The sequence below is a fragment of the Phasianus colchicus genome, chromosome 16 (genome assembly GCF_987193195.1).
Source record: "Phasianus colchicus chromosome 16, bPhaCol1.hap1.1, whole genome shotgun sequence".
Classification (NCBI taxonomy): Eukaryota; Metazoa; Chordata; class Aves; order Galliformes; family Phasianidae; genus Phasianus; species Phasianus colchicus.
Window position 1 is genome coordinate 3649953 of NC_143451.1, and position 15730 is coordinate 3665682.

Sequence of the window (15730 nt, forward strand, 5' to 3'; positions counted from 1 at the left end):
TCCCTCCTTGAGTCACCTGCAATGTAACCCAGTGCTGTCTTGAGCACGGGTCCTGAGAGCCCTGTGCTCTTCATGCCTGTTTATTGCCCTGGAGCCAGCAGTGTGTGTACATAAACTCAGCTGCATGTGTACACTTGCACTTATCCCAGTGCCTAAGAGCCATTTCCCTCCCTCAGAGCATACAAGTGGCATGCTCTGCTTGCTGAAAAATAAACCTTTATTTACATCTGAAAAGAGTCAGTGTGCAAAATGGTTTCACAGGGTTTACATCTCTCCAGCAAACCTCCAGCTCAGCCACAGAGCCTGGTGCAGCCTCCTCCAACCTCTACATTTCCCAAGGGCTGGGCCACGCTCCCAGTGATGGAGAACCACCTGTATTCACCTGCATGGAGCTGGGAGTAAGAGCTGCCTCCTCCCTGCTGCTGGAGCAGCAAAGCACTGTGTGATGGGAGCTGCAGCCCCAGTGGCACGTCTGTTCTGCTAATGAAGGGAAGAGTGGGGGGCTGGTGGTGGCATCTGCTGCTGCATTCAGCTTTTATGGGGGCACCGGAGCTGGGAGGAGAGCTCCTGCTGCAGCCAATGCAGCTGGGATGCTGAGCAGCATTAGGGCTCGGGCTGCTGCAGGAGGTGCTGCAGTGCTGTGCTGGGGAGGAGAGCTGGCAGCCAGAGGGACACAAATTGGGTGGTGGGGGTTGCTTTGTGCAACGCTCTGGATTGAAGGTGGTGGTGAGCAGCTGCTGCAGCACCTCGATGCAGAGAGGTGGCAGGGTGGCCCTGGCTTTAGGGGAGGAGAGCAGGAGTGCAATGCCCAGCGTGGTGCTGGCACAGCTCAGGATGTGACGGCTGTGCTCCTGTCCTGCTGCACGGGTCCAGCACAGGTAGGGTGCTGGTGCACGGCTGGGTCTGGTGGCAGCAGCTCTGCTCCTTGCAGCTCTGCACACACACGTGGGGCTGCTGGTGGCTGCTCCCCCACTGTGGGCATTGGGATCAGACCCTCCAGCAGCCGGAGCAGAGCCCTGCAGTGCTGCTATCACTGCGTGCAGCAGAGCGCGGGGTGGTCGAGCTTCCACAGCTGCCACTTCTTCTTCATCTCTGACTTCACCTGCGGTGAGATATCGACAGCTTTTCCCTGGCAATGCCCTCCCAGCACGAGCAGAGCACCCACCCCCATGAGTCAAAGTTAAAGCTACTCTGTTCCACAGCCCCGGCCCCAAACCAGAGCCACGTACCTCTTTGTTGGCAAAGCAGTACAGCACGGCCACCAGGAACCCCTATGGAAACAAAACGGCTGTGAGTCCCCTGGGATGGAGGCTTTGTGTCACTGCTGCCTTTGGGGCCATCCCTAAGAGCATCCCCAATGCAGGCACACCAACTGCCCACGTGGGTTGGGTAGAGGGGGCTGTGCTTGTCCCCAAGTTTGGTCACCATCAGGGCAGAGGGAAGGGAGAGAGGGCCTCCAACTCTTATGGCCCAGGACAGGGATGGGTTGTGGCCCCACCTCACCTGGAAGGAGTTGAGGAAGAGGGTGAAAAAGACCTTGATGTAGCGCAGGATGCCCGTGGTTTGCTCATCGGTGGCAAAGATGAAGATGACTTCGTGGATCCCAAAGAGGGGGATGAGCGTCAGCGTGGCTTTGGCCAGCCTGAAAGAGGGCAAGGTTACCCATGGGCACGGCAGCCAGCAGGGAGCAGCTCTTATTGGAGCTCAGGGTACTCATGTAACGAGGCACAGGATGGAGGAAGCACACAGGCTGCCCTGCTGCCGCCGCTCACCGCAGCTTGTAGTCGGCGTAGCCCTTCTGGTTGGCACGCAGCTTGGCCAGGATCACTTTGAGGATCCGCATAAAGATCAGCAGGTTGATCTGGGGTGACAGTGTGGGGTATCCATGGAGTAGGGGCCGTCCCTCCCTTCACCCCAACCCCAGCTGGGGGCTGCTCCAGCTTCCAGCACTGTCACTGAGGTTCCCTACCATGGAGGCGAGCAGGATGGGGATGCGGATGATCCACCAGTATGCCATGTTCTCATTCAGTGCCCAGCACCTGCCCACGAGACATAGACAGAGGTGTGGTTGCATGGTGCTGGGGTGCAGGATGAGGCCCCACAAACAGCCACTCACTCTGCATTCTCTTTCAGGTACTTGGCGGCCATCCAGGGCACCACAAACACCACGGGGGTCCCTGCAAGTCACACAGCACACCCTGTAAAACCAAGCACCCGCCTGAGCTGAGAAACCAGCCCCAGGATGGGGACGTTGTGGGGCAGCAGTGGGGCACAGGAACGGTCCTGTGCCACCATGCACCCGGGTGGCTCCTACCCCAGCCCAGGTACAGGTACAGCCGGTAGTAATTCTTCTCAGAGAAGACTGCACCGATCAGCAGCTTGTAGAGGTAGACGGCCTCCACCAGGAACCAGTAGTGGTTGGCCAGGATGCAATACTGCATCAGCACCTGCGCTGCACGACAGCCCAGCGCTGCCTGTCACAGAGAGACAGCGTGGGGCTGGGGGCTCATCCATGGGGTGCCCCAACAGCTCACCCACCACATGCAAGGATGTTCTAAGAGCTCAGCCACGGTGTGCACGGATGCACCAAGGCCTCCCCTATGAGATACGTGCGTCCCTCAGAGCTTCCTTACAAGGAACAGGTGCACAAAGTGCTCAGCCACAGTGGAGAAACAGCGCACCAAAGTTTGCCTATGGGATCCGTGAGCATCTCAGGAACTTTCTCACGGGCTGCCTGGACACACCAACAGCCCACGGGTTGGGTGCACAGCCCAAGAGCTCACCCACCCACTGGATGCACCCACACACCCTGTGCCCTCACCTCGTGGCTGAGCAGTGCCTGCCAGTCGGCCACCTGCAGCACCTCTGCGCCCCAGCGCCTCTCCAGCAGCGCGTCCTTCACCATCACCGAGGTGGCCCGCAGCCCGAAGGAGGCGAACAGGTTGGCGTGGATGTAATTCCTGGTGCAGTGCAGCTTCCTGGGGAGAGCCGTGGGGTCAGCAGCCCTCAGCCAGGCACCCAGGGCACAATATGCCCACAGCCCTGCTCCTACCTGAAGACGGTGAGGACGAGCAGAGCGGAGATGAGGGTGAGGAGTGACAGCGCGTAGCCCACGGTGTACAGCACTTTGAAGCTCACCATCAGCCTGCGGGCGCCTTCCTGCAGGTAAGACCTGTGCCGTCAGCACCCGCTGCCTGCCACGCACCCTATGATGCCCCCACCCCACCGGGGCTCCCACCTCCTCGGCGCCATCCTCCAGCTCCTCCTCACACTGTGAGTAGTCCCTCCATGGCTGGCTGCCGTTCACCGTCACCCACTGCCCGTCAGCACCGCAGCGCCGGCTCACCAACCCGTGCTTCACTGCAGGCACAGAGTGCAGTGCGTTCCTCGGGGTGCCCAGCTGGCAGCCCCCAAACGGCAGCGGGCACCCATTGGCACTGTGTTCTCGCTGCCCTCCCCGTGCCACACGTGCCCCCGGCCCTTCTCACCCCGACCCACCGCGCTCAGCCCCAGGCCCTACAGCCCCAGCTATGGGACGGCCGCGGCTCAGCGTCACCTTTCTCAAACCAGGGCAGGTAGAAGGGGCAGGAGACGTTGACGGCGGTGCCGGGGCTGCCATCGGGCCAGCAGGCGTACATGTCAAACGTGCGGTTGCAGAAGAGCCCTTGGGTCGATGGGGAGAAGCCGACAGTCGGATGCAGGCAGCTCAGACCCCCCCCCCGGTGCCCCACACGAGACTGCAGACCCGCAGCCATCGGGGCGTGAAGCCGTGACCCGGAGCCGCCCCGCTGCCAGCCGTACCTGCGGGGTAGGGCTCGCTCGCCATCCTCCGCAGGCACTCATCCCGGTACCGCATCCACTCCTCGAAGGTCCTCTCCAGCACCTTGGCCCCGCCGTGCTGCGGCGCAGAGCGGCTCAGAGGGACACCCCGAGGGCAACCCCCCCCACACACCCCCCAACACCGGTCCCCACGGCCGCCCCTTACCGGCACGGCGGAGAAGAGGCACATCCACGCGAGGTGCACGAGGCACCCGGGACCCGGGGCGTCCCTCATGGCTGTGCCGGCTCCGGCGCTCTGCTCCCCGCGGTTGGTCCTGGCTCAGCCCCGGGCCGTGTCCCTGCCGGACCCCGACACCTCGGGGAGCCACCACCGCACCGCACCGCTCCCCGCAGCCCGGCTGCCCCAGGGGGTCGGCGGCGGGGCCGGGGCGCGGCGGGTGCCACGGGAGTCCGGAGCCTTCCCCCCAAAGCTCTCCCTCCCATCAGAGCTCCCCCTCGCCTCGCATCCCCCTGGCTGAGCCCCCCCGCAGCCGCCCTACCTGTCTCCCAGTACCCCCGAGGGGTTCCGATCGCTCCGCACCCCCCCCCTTTCAGCACGGCTCCCCCCGCAGCCCCCCGTTCCCTTACCGTGCGCGGCGGTTCCGCAGCCCGGGGCTCAGCGACGCGAACGCGGCAGCGAACGGGCGGCGAATGCGGCCCCGCCGCTTCCCACCAACGCCGAGCCCCGACGGGGGGGGCGGGGGCGGCACCGCCTCCCGGGGCTCAATCAGGGCCGCCCCACCGAGAGCGAGGCTCCGGGGGGAGGAGAGGGGGACACACGGGGATAAGAAGGGATCCCCTGAGCCCTTGGAGTGGTGGTGACAGAGGGGTGCAGACCCCTTTAATACATCCTAGGAAGGGGCACGGGGTGCTGTGCCTGCTGTGGTGGCTCTGTCCTTTAGTGGGGTGCTGCTGGGGTCACCTCACCCTCGGGGACAGGGAGTGGGCAGCAGTGCTGGGGGGGTAAAGGGGCACAGCCCAAAGTCGGGGTCCATTGGCAGGCGGTGCGGGGACGAAGCGTGGGGCAAGCAGGTGGATGGGGCGTCCCTAAATGCATCGATGTCTGAACACATCCAAAGCACGTTTATTGAGAAGAGGATGTGATGTTTACCCTGAAACCAATCCGGTGGGCTCTGCACAGGGGAAGCAGCTCAGTGCAATTAGCAGTTGCATCTGTTGCTCCAGTGAAACGAAGGAGGGCTGAGGGTTGGCTGCAACCTCTGCCTGGGGGGATGTGTGCCCTCGGGGTGCCCTCTCCAGCCCAGAATTCTGCTTGTGAAATGGGTGGCCCTGGCTCTGCTGTGTGCTGTGTGGGGTGGAGATGGAAGGTGGATGCCATGGGGCTTCTCTGCACAAGCATCACTGAGTACAGGGCACAGCACGGTGCTGCCCACCACGCCACTGTGGGATGCTGCAAATCCTACAGGACAATGCAAAGGAGTGTTTGTGTCTGCAGGCAGCGTTTGCTGGGCCAGAAGGGCTCTTACCCCCAGAGCAGCCTTGCTGGAAGAGAGGATGATATTTAGAATGGACAGCAAGAGGCACATGGCCATAGGGCACTGTTGCTGTGCTGCTTCCCCAGGGCTCTGCTGTTCTCCTCCTGGATGCAGTCAGCTGTTGGGATGTGGCTGTGCTGGGAGCCTGGGGCACAGCAGAACGACGGGGCACACATTTGGGGTTGGGTTGGGGTTGGGATCCCCATGGCCCTGCACCATCCTGCAGCAGAGTGGTTGATGCCAGCACACACGGATGCTCAGCGGTCTGGAACACACCTGCAGGGTGCCCTGAGAGCAGGAGGGCTGCTGGCTGCTGGCACTCTTTGGCCATGAGGGCTGCTGGCTGGGCTCCCCATGTTCCCCAGCCATAGGGCTGGAATCAGCTCGGCTTTCAGGGCTGGTGGAGAAGGGACATGAGGAACACACCGTGCCTCTCCATATGGATGCCCTCAGGCAGGGTCTCCATAGCGACTGCGGTTCAGCGGGGCTGCATCCTGGCCATGGGGCACCACTGAGCGTGGCTGGATGTGAGCCAGCTCCATCTCCCCACACTGTTCCAAAACAGCAGTGTCCCTGTCCCCACTTAGGATTATGTGGGCACTCTACATCTGTGCCCCACATCCCGCTGTGTGCAGCCCCACAATGCCTGGGGGAGCTGAGCATCGAGTGGAGGCACAGCCTGAGTGCAGCAGTCGTGTTGGGCCTCACACAGAAGCAATTCACAGAACATATATGCAAATCAACACATCCTGATTTGCAATTATTCAGTGAACTTCTCAGAAAAGGGTGCTGGAGCCTCGCTGGGTACAGAAATCCAGCAGCATGGGGCTGTGCACGGCTACGGGGCTTCTGCTCTGCAGGCCTGCCCTGAGCTCTGGATGGGCTTTGGTCGCTTAAAAAGCAAAGTATTTCAATATCAGCAGATGGTGCTATCAAAGGTAGCTGTGGGAGTGCAGTGCAGCACTGTGGAAGCAGATCTGTGGAAGCTCAGAGCTGCTCACCCTGGGCTTTGCCCCTGGCTCAGGCAGGGATGGATGCTAAAAACAAATCTCCAGTATTGCCAGAGCCCGGAGCAGCACAGTGCTCACCCAGTGCTGCCACATCCCCCAGCAGTGCTCCTGGTGCACCGCCATCAGAATTCATGCTTCTGCCCCAAAACTCACCCCAAAGTACTTCCCCTTCCTCAGCACGGAGCTTGGGGTGGCACACAGCCCTCACTGGGAAGCACTGCTCACTGCCCTGTGCCCCCAGAGGGGATTGTGCTGGGGTGTTCCTGCAAAGAGCACGGGAAAATCAGCCTTTCATGCCCTTAGATGCTGGAGAGCCTTTCTTACAATAAGATGGTACCAGCTGAGCACCTCTGCAACCCTTCCCACTGGTGGGATCATTACGGATTTTGAGTGGATCAGCGGGTTTTGCAGAGAACAGGTGTTTATTCCCACTAAAAAGAGTTTTGTGAGATGCTGGTGGGCAGAGGGAACTGGGGGGGCAGGGAGAGATGCTTTCCTGAGCAAGCACCAGGTGAGTCCTTGCATCCCAGAGGACAGATGTATATGGGATGGAGCCGTGCCCCTGGGGACACTGCGACACTCCCTACCCCATCTCCTGCTCTGACAGATCTGTGCTGGGCTCACAGGGCTGCTGTTGGATTTGGCACTCGCTCCCAGCAGCCTGCAGCAGAACACGGGTCACAGCTCTGCATTCAGAGCTGCCCAAATCCCCCTCACTTCCACCGAGTTTCTCGCCTCGTTCAGGCAGGAAGGCTGAGCGATAAGATCAAGAACTTCTGTGAAAATCATCTATATTCACATCCTGCCCCGGAGCTGGACTCTTTGTACCCGTCCTCTGCAGAAGGGCACAGCCTGCCCTCCTCCATATGTAAGGGCTCAGCAGGCAGTGCTGCATCCTTACTCCGTGGTGCGGCCGCTGTAACCCCAGCATCCGTAATTCAGGGCTGAGAGGCTGCAGCTCTCATTTTGCTCCTGCCTATTCAGGAACTGGGTGGGACTTCTCCATTCCCACCTATTTAAGCAGATCTCATCCCATCCACTGCTGTCCTCCCGGCCGGCCCAGCAGGATGGGATAAATGCAGCACACGCAGATGCTGCTCCCCAAAATCTGGGAGCTGGGCAGCCTGCAGGATCCCATTGCTCCTTACCCAAATGCACACTTGCTGCTGTCCCAGGAGACTCAGCCCTGCATCTCCAGCACTGACATGGGAGCAGAGGTGGGAGCACTGCAGCCTCCAATCCCTGTATTCTCTTGTAAAACTGGAAGGGCTTTGCAAAAATAAAAGATTTGCAAGGACCCTACAAACCCAGCTTTAGCTGAGCTGCATCTCCTGCAGTTCCCAGTGCAGGAATTGCTGCTGGGCAGGGTTTTTCACCACCATCCTTCCATGGATGTCAGCAGCCAAAATGTTGGCTTTGCTGAAAAGACCATAACTTCTGATGAGCAAAACATGATTTAGGATCCCTTCCCACGGCAGTGATGTTGACCTGGGCTTTCAGCCCCACACTGCCAATAAATGCAGCCGTGCCAAGACATTTTGGGCACTCCAAAATGAGGTGGATGCAGGGGAGATGAGCTCTTACAGCTGGTTTCAGGCAGGGCTGTTGTCACCCAGCTGTGAAGGGAGCTGCTGGAGGGTGGGAATATCACTGTGCTTCTCAATGCTGGGAGCCCAGTGCCTGCTGTCCAGGTCTGTCAGACAAAGCCTGGGATAGATCTGCAAGCCTATTTGCTTGGGGATGTTTTTCACCCTAAGTAGCCTCTCTCGCTTATCTGCTGAGTGATCAAACAGGCGGTTGATTTATTACCCCTTCTGCTTGATACATGGGCTGCTGCTCGGCCCGGCGCTGCGCTCTGCTCTCCCAGCTCCCTTAATGCCAGCACAGGCAGGAGCTGCCGTGCAAAGTAATTACTGGGAGCATGACATTCCTGGATGCTTCCCTTCCCCGGAGGCAGAGCTCCACATCCCTGGGGTTCCTTGGTGTAAGATGCACTGTGTCTTCCTCCCCAGCTGTCCCCCATCCTCCTTAGCTCAGAATTGCTCCTTAGAAGTCCCATCCTTTCTTCTGGAGACATGAGATGCAACCCAAGCCTTTTCTTCCTCTCATTAATAATATATATACATATATGTAGAGGTTTGGATGAAGCTGGGACACAGAGGAGCCTCCTGTGCATGATAAGAGCACAGCTCTGCTGCCATGGCTCAGCCTGCCCAGGAGAGCTCTGCAATCACAGCACCTGTTCCTGTGCTCCTACACCCCAAAGTGTCCCCAGGATGCACCCAAAGTGTCCCCAAATTGTCCCCAAGCTGCCCTGCATAGCTTGCCTGCTGCTGAGCACAGTTCATTTGGGATCTTTGAGCATCACAAGTCCCTGCTGCAATGATCTGGCACAGGAATCACAGCTGCTCCTTTGGGCTGCGTGTGATGGGAACAATGTGAAGCAGCAGCTCTCCACAAAGTATTATGGAAAAGAAATGCTTAAGGACAATGTGCCAGGTGCTGCGATGTGAGGATGTGAGAATTTGGCTAGAGGGATGTGAGAGCAACTTCAGTGTCAAGCACTGCCAAAAAGCAGCCCCTGCAAAGAGCAGTAGAGCTCTAAAAATGAAAATAAACAACCAAAAAGGGAGATGCTGGCTGATGGAGGAGCAGTGTGAGACTAGAGAGATCCTTCTGGTTCTAAAATGATGATAATGGGGCAAAGCCATAGGAAGCTCTCGTGGCTGCAGGGGGATCCCATGTGGGCAGATGTGACCTAACTGCTCTTTCTCTCTTTGGACTTTGGGAACAAGCAAGCAGGTGCACGCTGCAAGGTCGGGTTGTCCCTGCACTGAGACTGCATCACTTCCCCATCCATCTCCTCCTTGGCTGCAGAAATCTCCCTCCCTGCTGCACAAACCAAGGCACTCCCAGGGCACAGTTTGCACTGGCTTCTTTTCAGGAGCTACTTTTCCAGCAAAATCTCCAGCTTTTGTAGTGGTGAAGGAGAAAAAGCCCATAGGTGTGACCTGGGCTGTGCGATGGGGAGCTGTGGCCATGGAGGTGGGCATACAAGCTGTGGTATGGGCACAGCTTTGCAGCTGTGGTTTGCTCCTTGGTGCACCCTGGTTTGCTCCAAAGCTGCACCCACTCCAGTAGCATAATTGTGCTGCCTGGTATTCATGTTTGAGAATGAAGGGAAGAGCTGAGGTGAGCAGCACATTTATCACCAATTTGGTTATAAATGTGCTTTGGATCTCACATCTCGAGTGCTTGGAGCTGGAAAGTGGAGCACTGCTTCTCCAAACCGCAGAGCAGCCTGATGAAACCAGGACAATCCCCTTAGAGCACAGAATCACAGGATCACAGAATGGCCAGGGTTGGAAGGGACCTCAAGGATCACAAAGCTCCAACCCCCTGCCACATGCAGGGCCACCAACCTCCACATTTCACACCAGCCCAGGCTGCCCAGGGCCCCATCCAACCTGGCCTTGAACACCTCCAGGGATGGACGGGGCATCCACAGCCTCTCTGGGCAGCTGTTCCAGCACCTCACCACTTTCCCTGTAAAGAACTTCCCCCTGGCATCCAACCTAAATCTCCCCTCCCTCAGCTTAAAACCATTTCCCCTTGTTCTGCTGTTATCTTCCCTTTCAAAGAGTTGATTCCCCTCCTGTTTGTAGGCTCCCTTTAGGTATTGAAATGCTGCAATGAGGTCACCCCGCAGCCTTCTTTTCTCCAGGCTGAACAAGCCCAGCTCCTTCAGCCTGTCCTCATAGGGGAGCTGCTCCAGTCCCCTGATCATCTTCGTGGCTCCTCTGGACCCTCCCCAACAGCTCCCTGTCTTTCTTGTGCTGGGAGCTCCACACCTAGATACAGTGCTGCAGATGGGGCCTCACAAGAGCAGAATAGAGAGGGACAATCAGCTCCCTGTCCCTGCTGGCCACCCCTCTGCTGATGGAGCCTGGGACACCATTTGTTTTCCGAGCTGTAAGAGCACACTGCTGCCTCACGTTAAGCTTTCAGGACACCCAGGTCCTTCCCTTCGCTTTCCGCCTAAGTTTGGCCCCTCCGCCGCACCGTAGCGCGTTGCCATAGCGACGCACGGCGCGGCCTGGCGCGATGTCGTACCGCGATGTGCGGAGTGAGTTCCGCGGGCACGGCGGGCACGGGGGGGCGGCGGCGGCGGCTGCGATTTACAGAGAAGCTCTTTCAAAGTCCCTGTGTCGCTCCGCGGGGCGTTTTGTAGCGACGTGACGGCGTCGGTTGCCGAGGTCCGTCCGATGTCGGTAGGCCTCAGCCACCGCTGCGCCTCTCTTTCAGACCTGACCGAGATGCTGCGGGCGCTGGGCTATCCCCGCCTCGTCTCCATGGAGAACTTCCACGGGCCGAACTTCGCGCTGGTGGCCGAGCTGCTGCTGTGGCTGGTGAGGAGGTGGGTACGGGCTGTGCGTTGTGCCGAGGCTGCCTTCCGTGCACAGCGAACCGACTCACAAACACCAGCCGGTCCCACCTCCTGCGCTGAGCGGCTCAGAGCCGCCCGGCCTCACCGCGGGGGTCTGCGGGGACGGGGCGCCATCAGCTCTGTGTGCAGCCCGTGCTGCTGCCTCGCTGCCTTGCCGTTATCCTTATATCCAATCTAAATCCCCCCTCTTTTCCTTTTACACCGTTTCCCCTCACCCTGCCGCAGCAGCCCCTGCTGTAGGCTGTCCCCTTCCTCCTTGCTGCCCCTTTAGGTACTGGAAGGACCCTGCACATGCACAGTGGCAGCTCCTCAGAGCGCAGTTAGTTAGTTTCTATCTTATTACAGTTGCCATTGCTTCACCTTGGCCGTGTTTGGCATCTGTGCTGTTTCAAAAAGAGGTGCTCACCCGCTGCTGTCCTGCTGTACTTTTACAGCCACCAAACCCACAGACAGACTTTGTTTGAATATTTATGGGACTTCCTAATCAGATTATCTTCTTTCCTCCACATGAGTGGAAAAAATAACCAAAGCTGCTCCTAACGTGGAGTATTACAGTGGGAACCATGACAATGAACTGCCTGCCTAATTGCTGTTTCTTTGGCCTGAATCTGTGATTAATGTAACAGCTGGGAATCTAAGCGTAATGGATGCGTTTCCTGAATGTTGTCACAATGGTAATAAAATAAAATAGGGGAATACTTATTAATGATTCAAAAGTGCTGAAACTGCGTTACCTACACGTTCTTAACACTGTTACACACAGGGTCTGTGTTACTTGTTGCCTTCACCTGGTGTTTCAAAACATAAATCAGAGTTCCCTCATGGTGTGTAGCCGCACCACCACACAAAAATTGAAAGAAATTAAAGCTACTTCTCTTTAAAATAGCATTTTTCTAACGTACCCACATGCTTAAGAAGCTCAAACTTGTGTGTTGTAACATTGCTGGCAGCCCTGAGCCCAGGAAGGAGGTGATTTTATTTCAGACCAAACCACAACTGAATGCCAGCATCCTCTCTGTTCAGAGTTAGGCTCATGCAGTGACAGGCAGCTTTTCTGCTGGAGAAGCCCTTTCATTCCACTCTAGAGCACAGAGGATGCTTTGCACATACCTTGCTCTTAATTGCAAACATGATTTGAAAGAGAAGATTGGTTTTTTTTTTGTCTGAATGTTTTAAATCTCAAAACCTTTTATAAGATCACAGGAATTTCCCTTTTTTCTTCCCTGGATCCCATAGTGGTGGTGACTTCTAGAAGTTTCTGCATTTCACTGATGTTTTTTTAAAAGCAGTTCACAAACTTTCAATCTGTTTTCTTTTCTTTGTGTTTCTTTTGGGTTTGAAAGTAATATTTTTGGAAGGATGTCTGAAGGCAGGGATTTCATTCTTGAGTACTTTGGGAGGCTGGAAACACGTCTGATAACACAGCTGGTTTTGTTACTGCCAGCAATAGCAAGCTGGCACATGGCATTTCCATTCAGCACCTGAAAGCTGGAAATATTAACCTGGTATTTTTGAATTGTGAAGCCACATGTGATCGAGTTTAGTTTGGTTGCTGTAAGCTCTTTGTGATTTAAGTAGGAGGTTATTTTCTAGTTGTTCCATGGACTTGATATTGCCAACTCCATTTTGCTCCTTTGCAAAACCCTGATTGAAAATACGTATTTAGTGTCCCAAAGGATCAATTCCTGATGGAGAAACATCTCAGGCTTTGCAACTTTTGCATTTTGGGCACAGCCCCAATGTGGCACTGTGAGCCTTGCCAACCCTAGCTGCAGTAGGAGCTGAAGAGCTGTTTGTCAGTCTCATACGTGTTGTTTTTTTTCATTTCTTTCTGACTTTGCCTCTCAGGTGAAGCAGTTTCCTTAACCCTGCATGTGTATTTCTCATCCAAATCCATGCATGTTTCCCACAGGTATGAACCTCAGTCTGACATTCCCCCTGATGTTGAGACAGAACAGGACCGGGTTTTCTTCATTAAGGCTGTAGCTCAGTTCATGGTATGTCTGCTTATTTCACACTGAAATGCTTGTTCCATGCTAGCTTGAATGATTTCGCTCTTCATCCCTTACAGTTTCCTTGCGAGGGGTGGCTGAGCTGTACTGTATTCTTGTGATGTATGTCAAATAGCAAGCAGCATTGTTTTCTGTCCAAAGTAATCACATCCAGGTTGTAAAATTGACCAGAGTATTCTGCTTGGGATTGAAAATAAAAAAAAAAAAGTAAGAAGTTGAAAAGGAAGGGAGAGGGAACTTTATTTTAGAACTTACTAATAATAAAGCTTCAGCTATTGCAGTGATGGAAGTGATATATCTCCATCCCTAATCCTGTGTGTAGTTTCATTTAAGTCATAGGAGTAGGTTGGGTAGGAATGTTCCTACTTGATTCAGAGGCTGTTTGGGGCTTGGTGCTCTCTTAGGTTTGTATTTGCATGGCTCCAAAATGAGGCCCTGTGGGATCCCACTGTAGCAGTGACCCTAAACTTGCACAGAGCAGGGTGTGTTCTTACTGAGAACTTGTGCTGTTGCATCTGGCTTTACAAAATTGGGAACTACTCATCTAATGCCAAAGCAATATTAATCCTTATCACTTCATACTTGGAGTGGAAGAAAAAAGGTAAAAGTGAAAGATACAGTGAATCTATTTAAAACAGATTCAGAAGAGATTCTTGGTTATTTACAGACAACTTTGGATGCCACGTTTTCGTTATGATATTGAATCATACTTTAGCATTCTGTTGTGCATGCCTTCTCACTTATTAGATTGAGGCATATTTTTCTCAGAACAAATCTTTTACCACCACTTAGAGTTGCTGTAAAATAGGTGGCTACACCTCAGACATGAGGCTGCCTACTTGAACAAGCAGTGCCATTATGGCAATCTGGGAAATACATGTAGTTGTATGTGGTTTTTGCCTCTTTTTTCCTAAATTGTCTTTGAGTGAAATACATTTTTTTTCTTTTTGCTTGACATTGATTTTTCTCTCTTGAGGCTGAATGGAGCTGAAATTGGAATTCCTGTCTTCAACCACATCCTTCACGGTGTGGTGTGTAGGTTTTCTTTGTGTAGTGGATGTTTAACAGGTTCTGTCCTTTTAATGACAAACTTCTCTTAAAATTGAATCCCCACTGTTTGCATGATTCAGTTTTTTCAGATCCCTTCTACTGAAAGAGAGGGAAAGAGAACATGTTTGACTTTCCACATTGTGTGTTGGTTCAGCTGAGGTCATGGCAGCCAATATTTTCAAAAACAATGAAGGGTTTTTGTACTGCAAGTCTTACAGTGACCCTGTTCAGAGTGCACAACATCAATAACCTCTTCTTTAAGCTGTGCTGCATGCATGAGGTAGGTGCAGCCACTTGGCAGAGGATGCAAGAACTACACTTGTGTGCATTCTGTGACAGATATGTGGTTTCTATGATGCTCGCTTTTCTCCTTTGCTATTTTGAAGTATAAAAAGAGGATATTGTAATTTTTAATGGTTTTTTTTTTTTTTTTCAGAGATGGAAGGCAAGAGAATGAAGTCAGTAATATTGTAACAGGGAATAATTTGAGAAACAATAAAATACTCTGAAGCTACTGCTGGAAGAGAAGGCAGTTAAATTAGGATAATTGATCTTATTCTTGTAACTCATTAAGGGTGAAATTTACCTCTCTGCAGCATCATCACAAGACCTGGGCAGCACTTACATTCCACTTAAACTTAATTTGAGTTTAAGTGGTGCACAGGGTTTTTGCTGATCTTCACATGGGGAAGAATTAATGAATAGTTTTTTTCATTCTGCCAATTATCTGCAAATGTTCTGACATACAGAAAGTACACACATTTCAGAAAGATTTCTTCAGAAATGACAGTGATATGGTTAAGCAAATCTCTTTCCAAACAGGAAGATTTATCTGTTTGAAGCAGACAGGTGCCTCCAGTGAGAACTTCTGAGTGAAGTAAGAAGAAGTAAATGAAGATTTTGTTGTTCTTTGTGACATGATGGTTTCTTTCTTTCCAAAGGCTACCAAGGCCCACATAAAGCTCAACACCAAGAAGCTTTACCAGGCAGATGGCTATGCAGTGAGAGAGCTGCTGAAGGTCACCTCTGTGCTTTACAGTGCAATGAATACGGAGGGAATGGAGCGCACAGACATCACTGAAGAAGACAGCAGCAAATTCAAATTTGATCTTGGCTCAAAAGTAAGGAAAACTTATACTCTTGGTGTAGGCAAGTGTGTTGTGTGAACCTGTGAAAAACAAATGCATTTTCTATCTGAAACTTAAGCAGAGAACGTTCTCACAAGGAAGTTGGTACGGCTTTATCTTGGTTGAGGTTGCACTCTGACTTGTTTTAGTCTCTGTGTCCTCATATCCAGAAGCATATTACAAGGCAATAGTGGCACCAAATTGGTTATAATTGTTTTGAAATGCTGTTAAAATTGTAGAGATGTTGGAGTACACGAGGATAAAGGTGATTTTCTATCTACTAACATCATTGCAACATGCGAGCTTCCAGAAGACTGACTGAACATTGGATTTTGGGCCAGTTGGCATTGAACAAAAAGGGAATCTTCGTATTATCCTAACAGACATCAAAGCCATCCAAGCCCTTCAATGCCTTCCTGAGATACTGAAGAAAGCCACGCTGTGTTAAATAAGAGTTCTTGTTGCTGCTTTTTGTTACTTTTAGCTCCTCTCCTATATCCTGATATAAAATTTGATTATTTTATAGCAATGCTCTCTGGTATTTGCCTCTTAGACAATAATACTGCTGTTCTTGAAAAGATGGCAGAACCACAATTATTCTTCTTTATGAGGAAAGCACCTCAGAGAAACTACGTGAAAAACCACTTTTAGATCATCCATGCTCAGTACTTGTACAGTGTCCTGGTCACATAGCTTTTGGTGTATGCACTTTTGCATATGAAAGAGATGTTTCTGTTTGCCATGAGTAGCACATGAACTAACACGTGGC

The 15730-nt window shown here is 53.4% G+C and overlaps 2 protein-coding genes across 9 annotated transcripts in view; one reads left to right on the forward strand and one right to left on the reverse strand.

Moving 5' to 3' along the window:
* LOC116230263 (glucagon receptor-like) lies at positions 1–4491 on the reverse strand. Of its 5 annotated transcripts, XM_090151828.1 has the most exons (14): positions 4408–4491; positions 3986–4118; positions 3802–3898; positions 3557–3664; positions 3239–3360; positions 3053–3159; positions 2822–2978; positions 2315–2474; positions 2117–2177; positions 1970–2039; positions 1773–1861; positions 1504–1642; positions 1230–1271; positions 895–1102 (listed from the first exon to the last, which is right to left on the reverse strand). In XM_090151828.1, exons 2-14 carry the CDS (start codon positions 4052–4054, stop codon positions 1031–1033), a joined length of 1293 nt encoding a protein of 430 aa, XP_090007954.1. In that variant the 5' UTR covers positions 4055–4118; positions 4408–4491; the 3' UTR covers positions 895–1030. The 5 variants fall into 5 exon arrangements, with proteins under 5 accessions (XP_090007952.1, XP_090007951.1, XP_031451161.2 ...); XM_090151825.1 differs by having other exon boundaries at positions 2–1271; positions 3986–4075; positions 4408–4455; XM_031595301.2 differs by having other exon boundaries at positions 3–1271.
* A 5885-nt stretch (positions 4492–10376) lies between these two features.
* The window catches only part of IFT38 (intraflagellar transport 38), a 57391-nt gene continuing 52037 nt past the window's right edge, over positions 10377–15730 (forward strand). For all 4 annotated transcript variants that reach the window (XR_004167195.2, XM_031595289.2, XM_031595290.2 and 1 more), the window contains exons 1-4: positions 10377–10451; positions 10631–10742; positions 12685–12769; positions 14776–14955. Coding sequence is in view for 3 of the 4 variants with exons in the window: in XM_031595289.2 (XP_031451149.1) it covers positions 10430–10451; positions 10631–10742; positions 12685–12769; positions 14776–14955 (399 nt within the window). In the remaining variant the exon portion in view is untranslated. The remainder of the gene's footprint in view (positions 10452–10630; positions 10743–12684; positions 12770–14775; positions 14956–15730) is intronic.

What these genes read in the sequence shown, in the direction of transcription:
- LOC116230263 (XM_090151825.1), bottom strand. Translation starts at nt 4,054, where the DNA reads ATGAGGGACGCCCCGGGTCCCGGGTGCCTCGTGCACCTCGCGTGGATG. An exon ending in AGGCACTGCTCAGCCACGAG is followed by an intron (nt 2,475 to 2,821) that starts GTGAGGGCACAG and finishes TCTCTGTGACAG; the next exon opens with GCAGCGCTGGGCTGTCGTGC. An exon ending in TACGCCGACTACAAGCTGCG is followed by an intron (nt 1,643 to 1,772) that starts GTGAGCGGCGGC and finishes GCCCTCTTTCAG; the next exon opens with GCTGGCCAAAGCCACGCTGA.